Source organism: Centruroides sculpturatus, unplaced genomic scaffold, assembly GCF_000671375.1.
Source record: "Centruroides sculpturatus isolate CEXI.00-Female unplaced genomic scaffold, Cexi_2.0 scaffold916, whole genome shotgun sequence".
In the NCBI taxonomy this organism is placed as follows: Eukaryota; Metazoa; Arthropoda; class Arachnida; order Scorpiones; family Buthidae; genus Centruroides; species Centruroides sculpturatus.
This window is the reverse complement of record NW_019385142.1, coordinates 180473-197189: the sequence shown is the minus strand read 5'-3', so window position 1 is coordinate 197189 and position 16717 is coordinate 180473. Positions and strand designations below refer to the sequence as shown.

Genomic DNA, 16717 nt, shown 5'->3' with positions numbered 1-16717 from the left:
CCGAGTATAACTCACAAAACCCAACAAAATAATAATAATAATGTTCTTTTTAGAGTCACAAATTTTAAAGAAAGAATCAAATTCATGTTTCTTATTATAAATGAAAATAAAAATTACAAATTTAAAAAATTAAAAATAAATATTTAAGATTTTTTTCCTTAAATATTTCTTTTATATTTATATTAGAAATATTTTGAGTTTCAAAAAAATAACCTGAGTCTCTTTTCAAGAATTTTCCATCTCATTTAACTGTTCTACCCTAAGGTATGTTAACCAGATACCAGCTGATTCCTGTTATATATCATCTCTGCAAATGGTTAGTAAACTAGTCCAATGCCTTCTTGAGTTGGTCAGACTATAATGTTACAGCACATTTTTGGACCCAAATATACAATTCAGAGACAGCAATATTTGTACAAAAGTATATTACAACCAAACTTTCAACCATAGTTCATCCATTCATGCTGTATAGACCCCATTAAATATAAACACATAACATTCAGGGCATTGATAAAGAGGGCATATACACATTGTAACAATATTATAGATATTCTTGAAGAACTAAAACACAAAGAGGATATTACTCAACAACACAACTACTCAAAAACTCACAAGAACATTCACACATGACACAAGGGTGCAATCTCTCTCCAACACACAAAACCAACCATCTACCATCACTACACATGTGATTGTTGACTATGACCTAATACTTAACTGGCAGTTTCCTTATAAATTGGATTATGTGGAAACCAATATTGCATAACTTCAAAATACAACAAATACAGAAAAGCTTTGCTTAACAATCACCTTCCGTAATGAGTAATTCACATAATAAGCAGAGCAAATTGTAAAAAAAATTACTTGCTTAACAAGCAACATTTTGTGTGACCAGGAGAAGGAAAATCCCGGATTATGTGTTTGCCACGTCAGTCTGTGTTTAGCACTTGTTCCGCTAACATCTTATTGTCGCTTGTGATCGCAGATTTTTCCAAACTAGCATTCAGACATATTACATATAAACATCAACAACTATAGCCCATTATATAATAAACATGTCAAAAGATATGCCAAATTCTTGGGCTATGTAAAGGCTATAATTAAATACAGAGGGTGATCAGTTACCAAACAAATCGGATAATGAACACTTTTGTGAAAGATTTTTATGTTTGGACAACAAACACCTCACAGAACAAACACAAGAAGTGACGTAAAATAATGAATACCGATTGAGGGTACCAGGTTGAGGTTAATAGGCTTTGGGATCACTACAATTACAATGCTATTAATTACTTCTGAAAATCCTGAAGAGAGAAAGGCAATCCACATTGGACAGATTCTTTAACCCCCACAAATGGAAAAAACATGACTAATAATAATGCAAGACTGTGTGTATATGTATTTTTATTATTACATATAAATGAACGTAGTAAGAAAGTATATATTTTTTTATTTTTTGAGGTCTCCAGAACAAATTAATCAAATTCCCATAAAAACCTATGGTAAATCGATAATCNGAAAAAACATGACTAATAATAATGCAAGACTGTGTGTATATGTATTTTTATTATTACATATAAATGAACGTAGTAAGAAAGTATATATTTTTTTATTTTTTGAGGTCTCCAGAACAAATTAATCAAATTCCCATAAAAACCTATGGTAAATCGATAATCAGTTTACGAACAATTTTGGATAGTGAACAAAATCTTGGAACTGATAATGTTCGTTAACCAATCACCCACTGTATTTCTTTTTTTTTTTTTTTTTTAAATTGAATTTGTATTCCAGGTTGGTTCATTCCACTCTAGAAGAAATGATGATGATGATGATGATTCACATTGCTTAACAATGTATATTGTATAATTTTCTTTGAATAAATGTTATACATAAAATATTTGAGTATTTCTTTTTTCAGCATAGAATGCATTATCTCATTTTACATTAATTTATATGGAAAAAATTGTTTCGATTAATGAGTGTTTCACTTTGAGTAATATTCTGGAACGAATTATGCTCATTAAGCGAGGTTTCACTGTATACAAAATTTTAATCACTGTGGTCTGAAGACCATGTGTTCTTTTGTGTAACCAGCTTGTAACCAGCCCCTTGGGTGGGCAACAGAGTAAAGAAGGGATGGCATTCTTGATGATGACTGAAAAACCAGATCAAGGAGGGAGAGAGGGATATCGCACATGCTCAACAGAGGAAGCAGGACTTTTTGGAAAAAAGAAAACTGAGAGAAGACATGTAGACAAGAGTTGCGAGTTTGGTTTTTTTTGTGTGTATTTGTACCTTTGTTTTAGTGTCTGTTATACTGAAAGGACAGAGAAGTGATTGGAAGGACTAAAATAATATTTTTAACATCCATAGAAGGCATTGATGATGATGATAATATGTAAAATACTGCACAATGGAAAGGACATCTCAGAACCAATGAGAACTCCAGGGATTTACAATATACCTATCACTGATGATAGATTTAAAGGAACACTAACATATGTTAGTTCCATCATAAGGTCTTTACACAAAAGAATGAGGTAGCATAGGTAGCTTGATACCAATAAACTCAACACTGCTCTATCCATGTACAGTACACTGCATAGCCAGGGGATGCCAAAGTAGTGGGATGGTCTTTCCAAATAGATAAAATTGGAACGTTAGAAAAACTAGAGATTTTTAAGGAACCTATGAAAAAGAACTCATTAATTTTAAAGACTGCCAAACTGTGTCATCTGCACAGAGAATCATCTTTGATAAGCCATGGAAAAGTAACAGCTAAGATTTATATTGTTCTTTTAGTTTATTATTAAATTAATATTTTAAAAGATATAATTCTTATAGTATTTGTCCAGAGGACATTATAAAATTTATTGTTGTTTGAATAATAATATTCCAAATGTTAAATTTATGTAACATCGGGGGTGACTCTTAAAGTTTTGCAATACACGAATACTGTAAGGCCTAAAACAAAATATTTTTTAATTTATATTCAGAATACTCTCCTCTGGCTAAAATGCACTTATGTAGTTGTTCGTTCCAAAAAATCAAAAGCATGACACCACTCATTTTATGGAATGCTATCAAAATACTCTGTTACATAAGCTTCAATTTCATCCTCTGTGTTAAATTTGCAACTCCTCAAATGGTTTTTGAAATTAAAAAATAGAAGTCACACAATGCCAAATCTGGTGAATATAGTGGATGTTGAATGATTCTTATATTATTAACTTGAAGGAAATCAACAGTCTTCTTGAGAGTGTGTGATGAAGGATTATCTTGATGCAAATTTTGACCTCAAGTTTTCATTGACTCCAGAATTCTAGGAAGACAAACTGTAGTGTACCGATTAGCTGTTACTATTCTCTGTTTACCAAGCTTAACTGCTTTTGCCAGATCAGTGTTATAGAAAAAACAGCAAACATGATGTTTTTGTATCGCTATCTGCCTTTTCACAGATGTTGGATTTGGATCATCTCTATGGATCCATACCTGACACGCTTGACATGTGAGAGTCATAAAAATGGTACGTATGTCTCCCGACCCATGACAATCTTGGAAATAATCTGGTGTCCACTTTAGTTCAACATTTTCAGAGTTTTCTTAAAGATTCTGACAGGGTCAGGCATTTGGCAATACGTCAATTCGTCGAGACACTGCTTTTTTTTAACCATAACTTCTTATGCAGAATGTCTGCAACTGCAGAGGCTCCAATCTATAGTCTCTCCTGTATCATTTCCTAAGTACATCTTTGGTCTTACGCAATCATACATTGGACAGCATATACACTTTTAGGAGTCACTGCCGTTCGTGGTCGCCGTTCACACGGTTCACGACGGAAGGAAGTAGGACTTCTCTGAAATTTTTTATACCACCCAAACGCAATAGTAAAGGACGGAGCATCATCCCCCAACAGCCACTATCAATCATAACAATCTTCGTCATTCAGTCTATCACAAAAATCATAGTAAACGAATCTAAGGTTTATTTACTACGATTTTTAACGTTTGCAAAATTTTCAGAGTAACAGTCATATTTTAGAACACCAATCCATTCTATACGCTGTATTTTACAATGTTTATTGATCTTCAATGTATAAGAAGTGATACAGGCCACTCAAGAAGACCAAAAACGTTTATGAAGTAAATATTGCTGAAATATAGTGTGTGATTGTTTTTTTATCTTTCTGTCCACATTAACTCGAATGCGAAGACTTCTGAAGTATGATAAGATTGGAAGCCTTTGCAAACTCATAAATATTTACTATATTCTAAAACAATTATAGTCATTATAATTAACACTTGATTCTAAGATAAAATATTTTACGGATGGTTCTTCCAAATAAAGTATAAATTTTGCATAAACATTTTTAGTTAGAACTTTACTTGTTTGGTCAAAACTATGAAGTAAACTGAATAATCTTATTTCTGTAGTCTGAAAATGAGTTTTTAGCTAAATTTTTTCAATAATTAACCTTATTATTCCATTTTATTATAAACTAAAACTATGGAATTTAAAAAATTACTTCTACTGTTTATTTTTAACAGATGAATATACTTTAATTTATCAATATTGATTGATTATTTATTAATTGATATTCAATATTTATCACTTATCCGCTGACTGAAGAATAAAATTGGTACCAATGATAGGTTTTTTTATGTACTTTCTATATTTTATAGTATTTAGCCGTTTGTGGTTTTGTTTATTCCTTATTTTTATTATTTATTCATTGTACTTGTAGTATTTTATGATTTTATGATACGTAGTTACAGCGGTACAGCGGAACCTGGCTTAAAGAGCATAATTCGTTCCAGAATCTTACTCGTTCAGCGAAACAATTTTTTCCATATAAATTCATTTAAAATACGATAATGCGTTCCGTGCCGAAAAAAATACTCAAATATTTTATGTATAACGTTTATTCAAAGAAAATTATACAATACACATTGTTAAAGAGAGCGAATCGTCGTCATTTCTTCTAGCGCCGAATGAACCGACCTGGAATGCCAATTCGATTTGCAGAAACCAAAAACACCAGATACGATCTGATAAACACGCCAAACGATACCTCAAATTCTTCTTAGACTTTGCCACTAGGTAGAAAGTGAGCTTTTGGAAAATTGCAGAATTTTTCACATATTTCCTTATTAAACGCCAATCGAATGACATCGATAATGTTTAAATAAGAGGATAATTTTTCTCACAAATACTTTATAAAAATTAATCCGCGCATTGAAATCTCCGTTCTTAACTTGCAGTTCGCATTCTTGGTCGTGCAGTCACTGCGGGCCCATCGCGGGACTGCTGTTGGAGAGGTCTCGGGGACCGGAAACTGCTGCCACTTCCAAAGAAGCTCGCGAGCTGGCCACGCAGATATCTTTTAAGGTAAGTAAAATTCGTTTCCCGTCTTTACCGGCACAACTGTTGCGCTTTATCGAATAAACTACACCAGACGCATCGAAGGGCGTTTGTATTCTGTTCCGAAAGAATTTAAGGCCGCGGGAACTTACAAAGTGAAAGTTTATTGTAAATTTCGCCGATATATAGAGTGTCCCACACGTACGTATGTCGAAATTTCGGCTTACCGCCAGGAACCGGGCTTCTATTATACTATTTTAGAAGTATTTTTGATCGCGTTTTAGTAGAGTACGTCNGCCTTTGCAAACTCATAAATATTTACTATATTCTAAAACAATTATAGTCATTATAATTAACACTTGATTCTAAGATAAAATATTTTACGGATGGTTCTTCCAAATAAAGTATAAATTTTGCATAAACATTTTTAGTTAGAACTTTACTTGTTTGGTCAAAACTATGAAGTAAACTGAATAATCTTATTTCTGTAGTCTGAAAATGAGTTTTTAGCTAAATTTTTTCAATAATTAACCTTATTATTCCATTTTATTATAAACTAAAACTATGGAATTTAAAAAATTACTTGTACTGTTTATTTTTAACAGATGAATATACTTTAATTTATCAATATTGATTGATTATTTATTAATTGATATTCAATATTTATCACTTATCCGCTGACTGAAGAATAAAATTGGTACCAATGATAGGTTTTTTTATGTACTTTCTATATTTTATAGTATTTAGCCGTTTGTGGTTTTGTTTATTCCTTATTTTTATTATTTATTCATTGTACTTGTAGTATTTTATGATTTTATGATACGTAGTTACAGCGGTACAGCGGAACCTGGCTTAAAGAGCATAATTCGTTCCAGAATCTTACTCGTTCAGCGAAACAATTTTTTCCATATAAATTCATTTAAAATACGATAATGCGTTCCGTGCCGAAAAAAATACTCAAATATTTTATGTATAACGTTTATTCAAAGAAAATTATACAATACACATTGTTAAAGAGAGCGAATCGTCGTCATTTCTTCTAGCGCCTAATGAACCGACCTGGAATGCCAATTCGATTTGCAGAAACCAAAAACACCAGATACGATCTGATAAACACGCGAAACGATACGTCAAATTCTTCTTAGACTTTGCCACTAGGTAGAAAGTGAGCTTTTGGAAAATTGCAGAATTTTTCACATATTTCCTTATTAAACGCGAATGGAATGACATCGATAATGTTTAAATAAGAGGATAATTTTTCTCACAAATACTTTATTATAAAAATTAATCCGCGCATTGAAATCTCCGTTCTTAACTTGCAGTTCGCATTCTTGGTCGTGCAGTCACTGCGGGCCCATCGCGGGACTGCTGTTGGAGAGGTCTCGGGGACCGGAAACTGCTGCCACTTCCAAAGAAGCTCGCGAGCTGGCCACGCAGATATCTTTTAAGGTAAGTAAAATTCGTTTCCCGTCTTTACCGGCACAACTGTTGCGCTTTATCGAATAAACTACACCAGACGCATCGAAGGGCGTTTGTATTCTGTTCCGAAAGAATTTAAGGCCGCGGGAACTTACAAAGTGAAAGTTTATTGTAAATTTCGCCGATATATAGAGTGTCCCACACGTACGTATGTCGAAATTTCGGCTTACCGCCAGGAACCGGGCTTCTATTATACTATTTTAGAAGTATTTTTGATCGCGTTTTAGTAGAGTACGTCGAGAGAATGTACACTAAAAAGGATTTTTCGAAAGTCCCCCGTGGGGAGTGTTATACATTTATAATATAGTAGAGCGTCGATTATCCGAATCAATTGAAGACGGGTGGTTCGGATAACCGATTGTGTACGAAAAAATAGTTTAACGTATCCGATGTTGAAATTTTTCTCCGTTGCGTGTCGCTTCGCGTCGAATTTTCGTCGATGTTAAGCCTAACGAAGATTATTGTATCGTTAAAAAGTATTTTTTTTATTTTGTACAAACAAAATAAATATATTGAGAAATATAAAAACAATAAAAAATTATACTTCAGAAGTTAATTTAGTATGGAAAACGCAAAATATTTCAGTAGCCCAAGACAGCCAAGGGTTGTAGCGCCACAGCACTGGCGAAAATTTAAATTTGCCGACTGGAAATGTTTCGGATAATCGACGCTCTACTGTAGATACATTTTGAGCCAGAGGAAGGCGTGGCCGGGTACAGCTAGTAAATAATAAATGAAATAGTCAAAATGCTGCGAAAAATATTAAAGTAATCTTAATAGTAAATGCCGGTAGTTAAATTGTTATTTGGCCAAATTAAGGAATACAAAATACAAGAAATATATACGGGCGCCGCTGGACTCGGGTAGACGATTGGTCCCCGGAGTTTTGTTGTAAATGGAGGAGCGCCCGCGCTGGATGATATATAACCGTTGGTAGGGGCCATCGGTAAACGACGTCCACACCGGAAAGGGTGGGAAGGAGATTGATTAAGACGTCGGACGGGGGCGGGAATCGAGCTTGGGTGGACGTCCGTATACCGCATCAACATTTTTAGTTTATATATGTTATATTTCGAAATTTTTCGCGTTTCATTTCTACTTACGGAAGAGTCGAGTTTTGTCCGACCTCCGAAGAGGGGAGGAGGAGTAAAAATTTCGAGAAAAATGCGAACGTAATTTACCGACGGCCCCGTACGAATATTTCCAAATCTCATCAATAAATGTAATTTATCGACTTTTAAAACGAACGACTCGGGTAAACCGTACATCTGTCTTACAGAAACGCTACGACCGGCCCGATTATCGGATTCGGTGGAGTCGGCGGACGACGGTTTGTTCGCGACATTTGCGCTTCCTTCCTTCCTTAGACCGGGCTGACGGCGTAAGTTTCTACTGTAATATAATCGGTTGGGGTTCGATAGTTGGAGTACGTCGCGGGCACAACTCGGTAACGCGCTTAAATCGGTTTGTGGGACGTATCCTAAGGTAAACGAATAGCCAACTTTTTCGCCACCCGGTTGTTGGTATTAAGATTTTTGTAGGTGGAAGCGCCTTACTGGATCCTAAACGGTTACGTATTTACCGGTAACTAACGGGAACGGACAATCTTTGCTCGGTCTTCCGATTTACGGGTAATTTGCCACCGACGGTAAACGAAACTACATCGGTGCATCCTTAGTTTTAATATATTTCAAAATTTTTACGTATTTTTAAGGCTACGTTTCTTTCAATTTTTGCGATACGGGTTAAGTTTCGGGCCGGCAATAGTCCGCGTCGAAAGGCCAAACCGCATTCGACATTTAAGTTAGTCGTCCCGGTGCGTATATTTGTTTTACCACCGTTTTCTTAATTAATTAAATGAATTTCTTAGCGACGGAGATGGAAATTTTAAGAGCGGAGCCAATTGCCAGTTTGGAGAAGATTGGCTGGCGCTTGCCATTACGTAACGTCTAAAAGTGGTCCGGTACGTTCCGACCGATGCAAAAAAAGAGCGCCGTACGGAAACAACCGACGGGTAAACGTTAACATTTCTCGGCGACGTAAGATGCGTCGATACTTGGTTAAAATTTCCTTTTTTGGTGCCGGCGGAGTTTTGTAGCCTTACGACGACGGACTCGGACCCTCTTATAAGTAGTGTCGGACTTGAATGCCAAAAGAGGGGGAAAGTACGGAGGCTGACGGTAACAATGACCGGGACGAGGATAATCGAATAAAGAAATAAATCTCCACCCAGTCCGTAATTCAAATATCTCTCTCATTTTATCGCAGTCGCCTTGTGTTATTATTACAGTGGTACCTCAGGTTACGAACGCCCCAGCATACGAAATTTTCAGGATACGACATGAAATTCGAGCATATTTTTGCTCCACGATACGAACAAAAACTCACCATACGACGTTACATTAGTTCGTATTTTTCATTTGTTTTTCTTACTACAGTTATTTTTTTAAATGTATTACTTGGCTTTAATTTGAGTATGTTTTTCGCGTTGGAACGAATTATTTGGTTTTACATGTAATCGTATGGGAAAAGATGATCCACCTTACAAAAGTTTCATGATACGATCTCAGTTTCGGAACGGATTAATTTCGTATCCTGAGGTACCACTGTATTATTATTGCGTTTAAATCCCGAACTTTTTGAAAATTATCCTCGTACTAAAAATGATGCATTGGCAGACGTTTTCTATACAGTCAACCCCCTATAACACTGTTGATTATTCCGTTTTATATGAATTCCATGTTGTACGAGTAACTTAGATTTTACAAATACGTGAGTGGTTTACAGCTTGGCACATGTATTTGTAAAATCTAAGTGACTCATACAACATGGAATTCGTATAAAACAGAAAAATCAACAGTGTTATAGGGGGTCGACTGTACTTTACAAAAACGAAAGAAACAGTTTCGTCCGACCGGATTACTTGCGGCAATTTCTGCCTTTAAATCGCCGATTACGGAAGAACGTTTTACACGGGCCGAGAGAACGTGGTTTGCGGGTAACGTCCGGCGGCCCTCCCCTAGGCGTTATTTCCAATAGTTCTTTCCGCCGGCGTAAAACGGTAGTTTCTGGTTAGGCGGCGTTTTGTCCGGAAAATAATTTATAAAACGGAGGAAAAGGAGCTTTTACTTCCGCCTTTCTTCGGTAAACAATATTAACGTTAACGTCTGCCGGCTTCTCGGTAGCAATTACTTTCGATAATAAACGAATTATGCCGACGACGGCGGAGAGCTTCTCGCCTTTCTCCACTTTCGGTAATTATTAATACCGCGCGGTTACCCCGGAATAGCGTCGTTGACGTCGGAAAATTTACTTTCGACGCCCGACTATTTATATCGCCGGCCGGGTAACTTTACTCCGTGGCCGTCGACCCGTCCTTATTTTTGCGCTTTTCTCCTCCCCCTCCCTCGGGCGGCACTCCCGCCAAACGTCTCTCTCTATTCTCTCCCCTCCTCCCGCTTTACCGGTGCCTTCCGCGCAAAGGTGCTTTTCTCCGTCGGTACAAGTCGGGGAGACCGAGAAAACGCTCGGCGCCTGCGCGGCTTCTTTCTCCTAGTTAGGGTGTCCCTCCGACCGGAAGTAACCACCGCCTTCCTTTCCTTACTCCGTCCCACCGTCCTTAAGACCGGGACTGGGTCGAGACACCGGTGACTTACCTTTCCGTTTTTTTTTTCTTGGCAGGGAGAATCCTACCGAACCAACTACGCGTCGACGCGGACGCCGGAAGCCCCGACTCTCCCGGGGGACGCCCGGCGGGAATCGGCGCCCTCGCCCCCCGCCCGTGGCTTCCGGGAGTCGGAGGCCCGCCCGGAGGGAAGAGAGGAAGAGGAGGAGGCGGGGTCCCCCGCCGAAGCGCCCGCCGGATCTCGACGTCCCTACACCGCCGCCGTCTGGGCCCTGGGCGCCCTGATCGCCGCCCTTCTGCTCAGGAGGCTTCTGTTTTTATAACTCCGCTCTTTGTACATTTCCGGTCGGGGCCGACCTCCGGACGCCGGCCCCGTCTAAACAATAAACGATTTCTTTGTAATCGCTCTCTCGTCTCTTTCCCTTCTCGAGAGGATGGAGGCGCCGGCCGGACTGCTAAGTCGTCGTTTACCTACTTCGGGATTAAGTATTTCTCTCCGCTCCCCCAGGCCGGAAGTCGTCCGGTCCCCTCCCGCGCGCGGTACCGATTTCCGGCGGAAGAGGGTGCGAACGCCCTTCTCCATTCGATTAGGAAACGGCACGGGGTGGAAGTACAAATCTTTATTTGCTAGAATTTCTCGTACAGACGGCGAAGCGCGGAACTGACGCGGCGCGCGGCGCCGCAAGCGATTTTACACCATTTTTTACAAATTAACAGCCGAAGCGCGAGCCGTTGGGAGGAGGTCTTCACATGTGTCTGGTGTTGCCAAAGTTCTGTCCGCTCTGGGTGGCGCCCTTGTTGGTTCCGTACTGCAGGTTGATGATGCCCTCTCCCGCCCGCAGCTGCTCTTCCGTGAAGGTTCTCTTGTTCTCTTCCGAGGGTTTGGGGCCCAGGCAGGGTCCTTGGTATTCCGGGTGCGTGTAGCACTGAAAAGACGCGTCGGCGGTCAGAAAGCTCGTCCCGGGATATAAAAGTGACCGGAGGGGAGACTTACCGCTCTTCCCAGTGCCATGAGACACTGCGTGACCTGAGGAATGTTCCTCCTCTCCCACAGATCGACCGTCTGGAAGACGTCGATCTCGGGCACCCCGTACTTCTTGGCCGCCTCCTGGAAGCGGTTGATGTTCTCCATCATCTTGAACTGTCCTCCGGAAGTGTTGATCTTCTGGATGCATCCGGGCATCAACTTGTTCATTAGGCTGAAAGAAAAGAGGCCGCGCGGATCAGATAAGGCGGGCGAGCGAGCGAGCGGGCCGCGAGAAGGATAGGAAAGGGCCTACTTGCAAAGGACGGTTCCGTCGCGCAGAACTTCTTCGTAGGGTCCGTTGGGCAGCTTCTGTCCCATTATCTCCTGAATCCAGTGAATGATCTCGTTCTCCAGTTCGGGGTCGCGCTTGCTGGCCAGCTGCGGGAGAGGGACGGATTTTTTTTTATCTCGGCAGAAAGAAAGGCGAGGGAGGAAGGGAAACTCACCTTGTTGGCCACTTGGGCGCTGAGACCGTAAGCGGGTCCTCTGCTTGCCATGTCGTCGGAAAGGTGCGTGTAGACGAGAGCGTGGATCGACAAGAGTGAAGACGGAGCGGCGGGCGGCGTCGATATGTTAAACCCGCGATTCCAAAAATACGTCCGGGCCGGGGAGGGGGCGGAGGCGCCAAACTTGGAAAGGTCGATCGGAGTCGGCTTTCGTCGGCGCTGCCAGCGGCGCGTGGGAGGGAGCCGTTTCTACCGCGGAAGAGGCGGGCGCATTCTTCCGCACTTCGCTAACGCGGGGGAACCGCGACCTTTGCGCGACCTTTCTCCGACCCGCGGTATTTTCGGATGGGGTTGACTTTGGCAAGGTTCTTTCCGCGCTTCCCCCTCCGTCCTGTCGTCTCGGAGGGGAATCGGACCCGGCCCGGGCGGCCGGGAGAGGGAAAACCCGATTAGCCGTTTTAATAACGGGCGCCGATCAGCCGGAAAATAAGAGGGGCGGAGAGAAGACCGGAAAGAAAGGAGATTTCCTCCCGGGTGGAAGTCGACCGTCCCGCGTTTAAAAATACTTTGGTTACCGGCGCTCTTTAAAAGGTAAATAAACGGAGGGAGTCGGGTGTTGGCGGCGGCGTAAATAATCGACGGGCGGCAGGTGGAGGGAGGGCGGACGAGTTTTCCCTCCCTCCCGGGAGACGAGAACGACGTTTATTTTCGACTGCGCGAAAATAAGCGGGCGGAGGTCGCGCGCCGGTCGACAACGATTACGCTAATTACCGGCGGAGGCGTTACGTAATCCCCCAGTCGGGAAAAGGGCGGAATTTCGGCCGGCGGCCGCGGTTAGGTAAGGCCGGCAGAGGGACTTTCGTGCGTCTCCCGAATACGGCGGACGAGATTTTTCGATAGGACCGGTAGAAAAATGAGGCCGTCCGGTTAAACGAATAAGAAACGTGGCGCGTCGTCGTCTTAGATCTCCGCCGAGAAGCGGAGTCGCGACGCAGGTGCGTTTTACGAAACGACGGGGCTGCGACTAGGGTTTCGACTTCTTCCCGATAAGGGAAGACGGCGGGGAACCGGGAGGAGAAGGGACGAAACCCTCCGAAGAACTAGGGTTAGAGGCCGACCGACGAACGAAAAACGCATTTTTGTAATCGACGTTGGCCCGGGGGTTATTTTTACGGAAATATGCCGAGCGTTCCCGGTCGGAAAAGGAAACCGGCGGATGCAAATACCCGAAAATAATTACGTAATAAAAACCGAAGAACGGAGTCGGACCGTTCCGGGCGGCGACGGAGGAGAGAAGAAAATGGGTAATTCCCTTCGGACGAGGGTCGAAAGGAAAAGTCTGTAGCGACTTTTCCTAATTAAAATTCTTGTTTTTAATTTGTATTGTGTCGCGTCTTCCACTTGTCCCGGACGGTAAATAGCGAGTAAATAAACGGACCGCCGGGCCAAAATCTATTCTCGGACGGGGCGGTCGGCCAGCCCTAATTCTCTTCCGTTATAATTATTTATTTGTGGTCCGGGAACGGACTCCGCCAGTTTTTTTTTTCTGTTTAATGGGTGGCGGTAGGGAGAAACGGACGGCGGAGTGGAGTTCTTCCTCCATGTAATGCGCAAAAGGATTTTCACGGTCTAAAGGAAAAGTGGGAAGAAAGAAAGGAACCGCCCGCGCTCTTTCCTTTCCTAACTACCGCGTCTCGCTTTAAACGCTTTTTCCGAAAAGTTGGAAACCGACGACTTTATAAAACGGTGAAAAGCCAAGATTTTGGCAATGGCCGGGTTGGGATTGTCGTCGGCGCGGCGCGGCCCGGGCGGAACGACTGGCGAGTTATTTATATAGCTTGTCGACAGATGGAGCGGCCCGGGAACTTACTGCCACTTCCCGTTGTATTTTTACTAATATCGTTTATGATGATTTGACGTAACCGGTGCAAACCGTAAACGCGGAACGGCGCGCTGGAAATTTAATCTCGGGGAACCGAGTTAAAATGCCCGACTTACGTCGCCGTTAATTGGCGAGTAATATAGAAACAGACGTTTAAAAAATGAATTTTAATTAGGAAACGATTTCTGGAGAATTCGCCGGGGTCCGGATGCGCCACCGCGCGTAGTATATCGTGTTAATTTCGTAGGTCGACCGTTATTGCTTCCTCGCATTTCTGCAGAAAGTGTAAAAGACGAGATCTACATGGTTCTACGAAAAGTGTTTAAAAAAACAAAAGATAGCCGAACCATCTTCTAATTATTCTACGCGGGAATTAAGCAAGGAGAAACCGAGAAGGTTAATTCGGAGTGGACCCGCCCGATTCTTTCTGCGGTAAGAGGGGAAGCTAGAAACGGAGTCTGGGAAGCCCCGCCTCCTACCACCCTTTTTGAGCGTAAACGGTTTTATTCCCTGCGTAGAATAATTAGATGGTTCGGCCTTTATTTTCTACAAAATGCGTTAAAAAATTAGCCACCGGTTGTCTAACTTTTCCGGCCGTTATGAGATTTTGTTTTAAAACGCGTATTAAATTATTGTAAAATAGCAAAAGCTTAATTCTGACGGTAGAGATGGCTTTAAAGAAAAAACTCCGAATGCTAGTAACCAGTAAAATCTTTGGCTGTACTATAGATTACCACCGATGGAATTTCGGGACTTTCAGTATATATTTGAACTCGGGATCGAGACGAGTTGAAATATATGCTTTTTCCTTCCCTAAACGAAGAAGATTCTATCTTTATTTCTATTTACCAACCCCTAATCACCAACGTAAGACGGTATAAGAAGTACTCGAATTATACGGCGCATCCGAACTCGTCCGTCAAAAAATTAGCGCGTAGCGTAAAAAAGATTGGCCACCCCCGGTCTAGAGTCTACTAAGTCTTAGTTCTAAATTATGCCGCTACTGGCGGGAACCCGGAGTTACACGATTTTCAAATCTCGTCGATTCGTCTTTTGTTTGAGCGCCACGCGACCCTCGATTACTCACTCCCCCCACACTATTGTTCGGCTTACGTGTTCGGACGTGTCGCGCGGAATCGACGCATAGCTACAATTTATTTTGTGTTATTTATTTCTGTGTTTGTTATATCTACGGAGACTGGAGCGACTCTACTACGTCATCCAAACGAAGTAGAACTGATTCTTCCGCATCAAACAAGAAACGAAAAACTTTATCTTTGGAATGTAAAGTTAACATTGGGTACGTTCGTAAAGTCGAACGACTTAAACGAGAATGACGTCATCGTTATTCCTATTTCGTTTGACTTTTCGAACGTACCCATTATTAAAGACTTGGATACAAAAATGAAAATTTGTGAATTGTCAAAGAAGTTTGATCTACCGGAATTGTCGGTCGGAACGATTATAAAAGGCAAAGAAAAAATTCTCGAAGCTGTAAAAAATGCTCAATCTTTAAATTCGAGCATCATTCGTAAACGTCACAGTATTATCGCCGAAATGGAAACAATGTTAAAATTATGGCGTAATAATCGAGTAAATGTGAAAAATTGTAAAATAATATAATATGTTATACATATGTATTATGTAAGATTTTATTAAACATTTTTTTCTAAATTGTTGTTTTCTTTAGTCTCCGGCCCCAATTGAAAATTATCTGTATGTATTTATATGCGAAATTATACCCCGACTTACGCGGTTACCGCTCGGTCCCGCCTATCGCGTAAGTTCGGGGTATTACTGTATTGTCTGGACATTATTTTTGAAAGGTTACTTACAGGAAAAGACAGGGTTCGAGACTAAAACCTTCTCTCACTCTATAGATGGAAGGGACGTAATGTTCGTTAGGGGGAAGTACTCGGCACGTTTTTCTTTAATTGAATTCTGATCGGACGGAACACTTTAAACGACACGTAACAATTTCGACAAAACGTAAATAATCGTACGTTGATTAATTGTTAATTCGTCAAAAAACGACGCGGGCGGAAGAAGGACAAAGAAAAAAATGAAACTCGATACGAACCCGGAAGGACGGACGAAGGCGAATTTAGGCAAAGTTCGAATGTCCAGTTACCCAGGCGATTTGCTAGCGCTTCCGAGGGTGGGAAATGCGTTCGATATTCTTACATTTATATTACCAAACATTATCGTATAAAAATCGTGCATTATTTGCGTAATAACGATACAACCCGGGACTATTTTCAATCGAAAATTAACTAGACATATTTGCAAAAATTATTTGCCAATACCCGAAGCGGTGGTTAGATATGGCTACGAGACGCGATAATTATTGTAAGAAAAATTTTTTATCGTTGTTTTAATGTAAGAAACGCCGGATCCTAAAATAAAAGGTCGACGTTTGATCAATTTTAACTTTGTTTTAATGTTTTCAATAATCTATTTATGGTGTTTATTCTATCTTCAAAGGCAACTTATTGCTACTTCCGTGTTGGACGAAGAAAAAAGGATTAGAGAAAAATACTTTAAAATGCGTCTACTTAATTTTCGAACATTATCGTGTTTTTTAAGGAGAAACTCGTAAGTAAGGTGTCTGTGTAAAAATTTAACTTTTCATTTTTAACTACATTAATAGTAATCACGAATAAAGCATTCGTAACTCGTAATTATCACCATAAAATACCACAAAACGGGTTTCGACCATTGGCGCGGTTTACCGCAGCGGCATAATTTATAACTAATGCTGGCTTAGGGTCTAAACGCTTGTTTTGGCGAGAAAAGCAGTCGCTTCGGTCCGAATTATTGCGCCGTATAGTATATTAAAGGATTTGGAAGGTAAGTAAATCTAACGTCTTGTTTTTCGCCGTACCTGATCTTTATTT

General features: G+C 40.8%; 2 protein-coding genes across 4 annotated transcripts in view; one reads left to right on the top strand and one right to left on the bottom strand.

Annotated features, from left to right (window-relative positions):
* LOC111635357 (ubiquitin-conjugating enzyme E2 J1-like) overlaps positions 1 to 16717 on the top strand; it is a 69090-nt gene that overhangs the window by 25717 nt on the left and 26656 nt on the right. For 2 of the 3 annotated variants that reach the window (XR_002758360.1, XR_002758359.1), the window contains exon 6: positions 5262 to 5388. Coding sequence is in view for 1 of the 3 variants with exons in the window: in XM_023380298.1 (XP_023236066.1) it covers positions 5262 to 5388; positions 10522 to 10788 (394 nt within the window). In the remaining 2 variants the exon portion in view is untranslated. Of the gene's footprint in view, positions 1 to 5261; positions 5389 to 10521; positions 10873 to 16717 lie in introns of those variants that run through there. The other variant, XM_023380298.1, reaches the window with a different exon arrangement.
* On the bottom strand, positions 11071 to 12095 carry LOC111635358 (muscle-specific protein 20-like). Its single transcript, XM_023380299.1, has 4 exons — positions 11939 to 12095; positions 11746 to 11870; positions 11460 to 11664; positions 11071 to 11391 (listed from the first exon to the last, which is right to left on the bottom strand). The coding sequence occupies exons 1-4, from the start codon at positions 11987 to 11989 to the stop codon at positions 11212 to 11214; spliced, it is 561 nt and encodes a 186-aa protein (XP_023236067.1). The 5' UTR covers positions 11990 to 12095; the 3' UTR covers positions 11071 to 11211.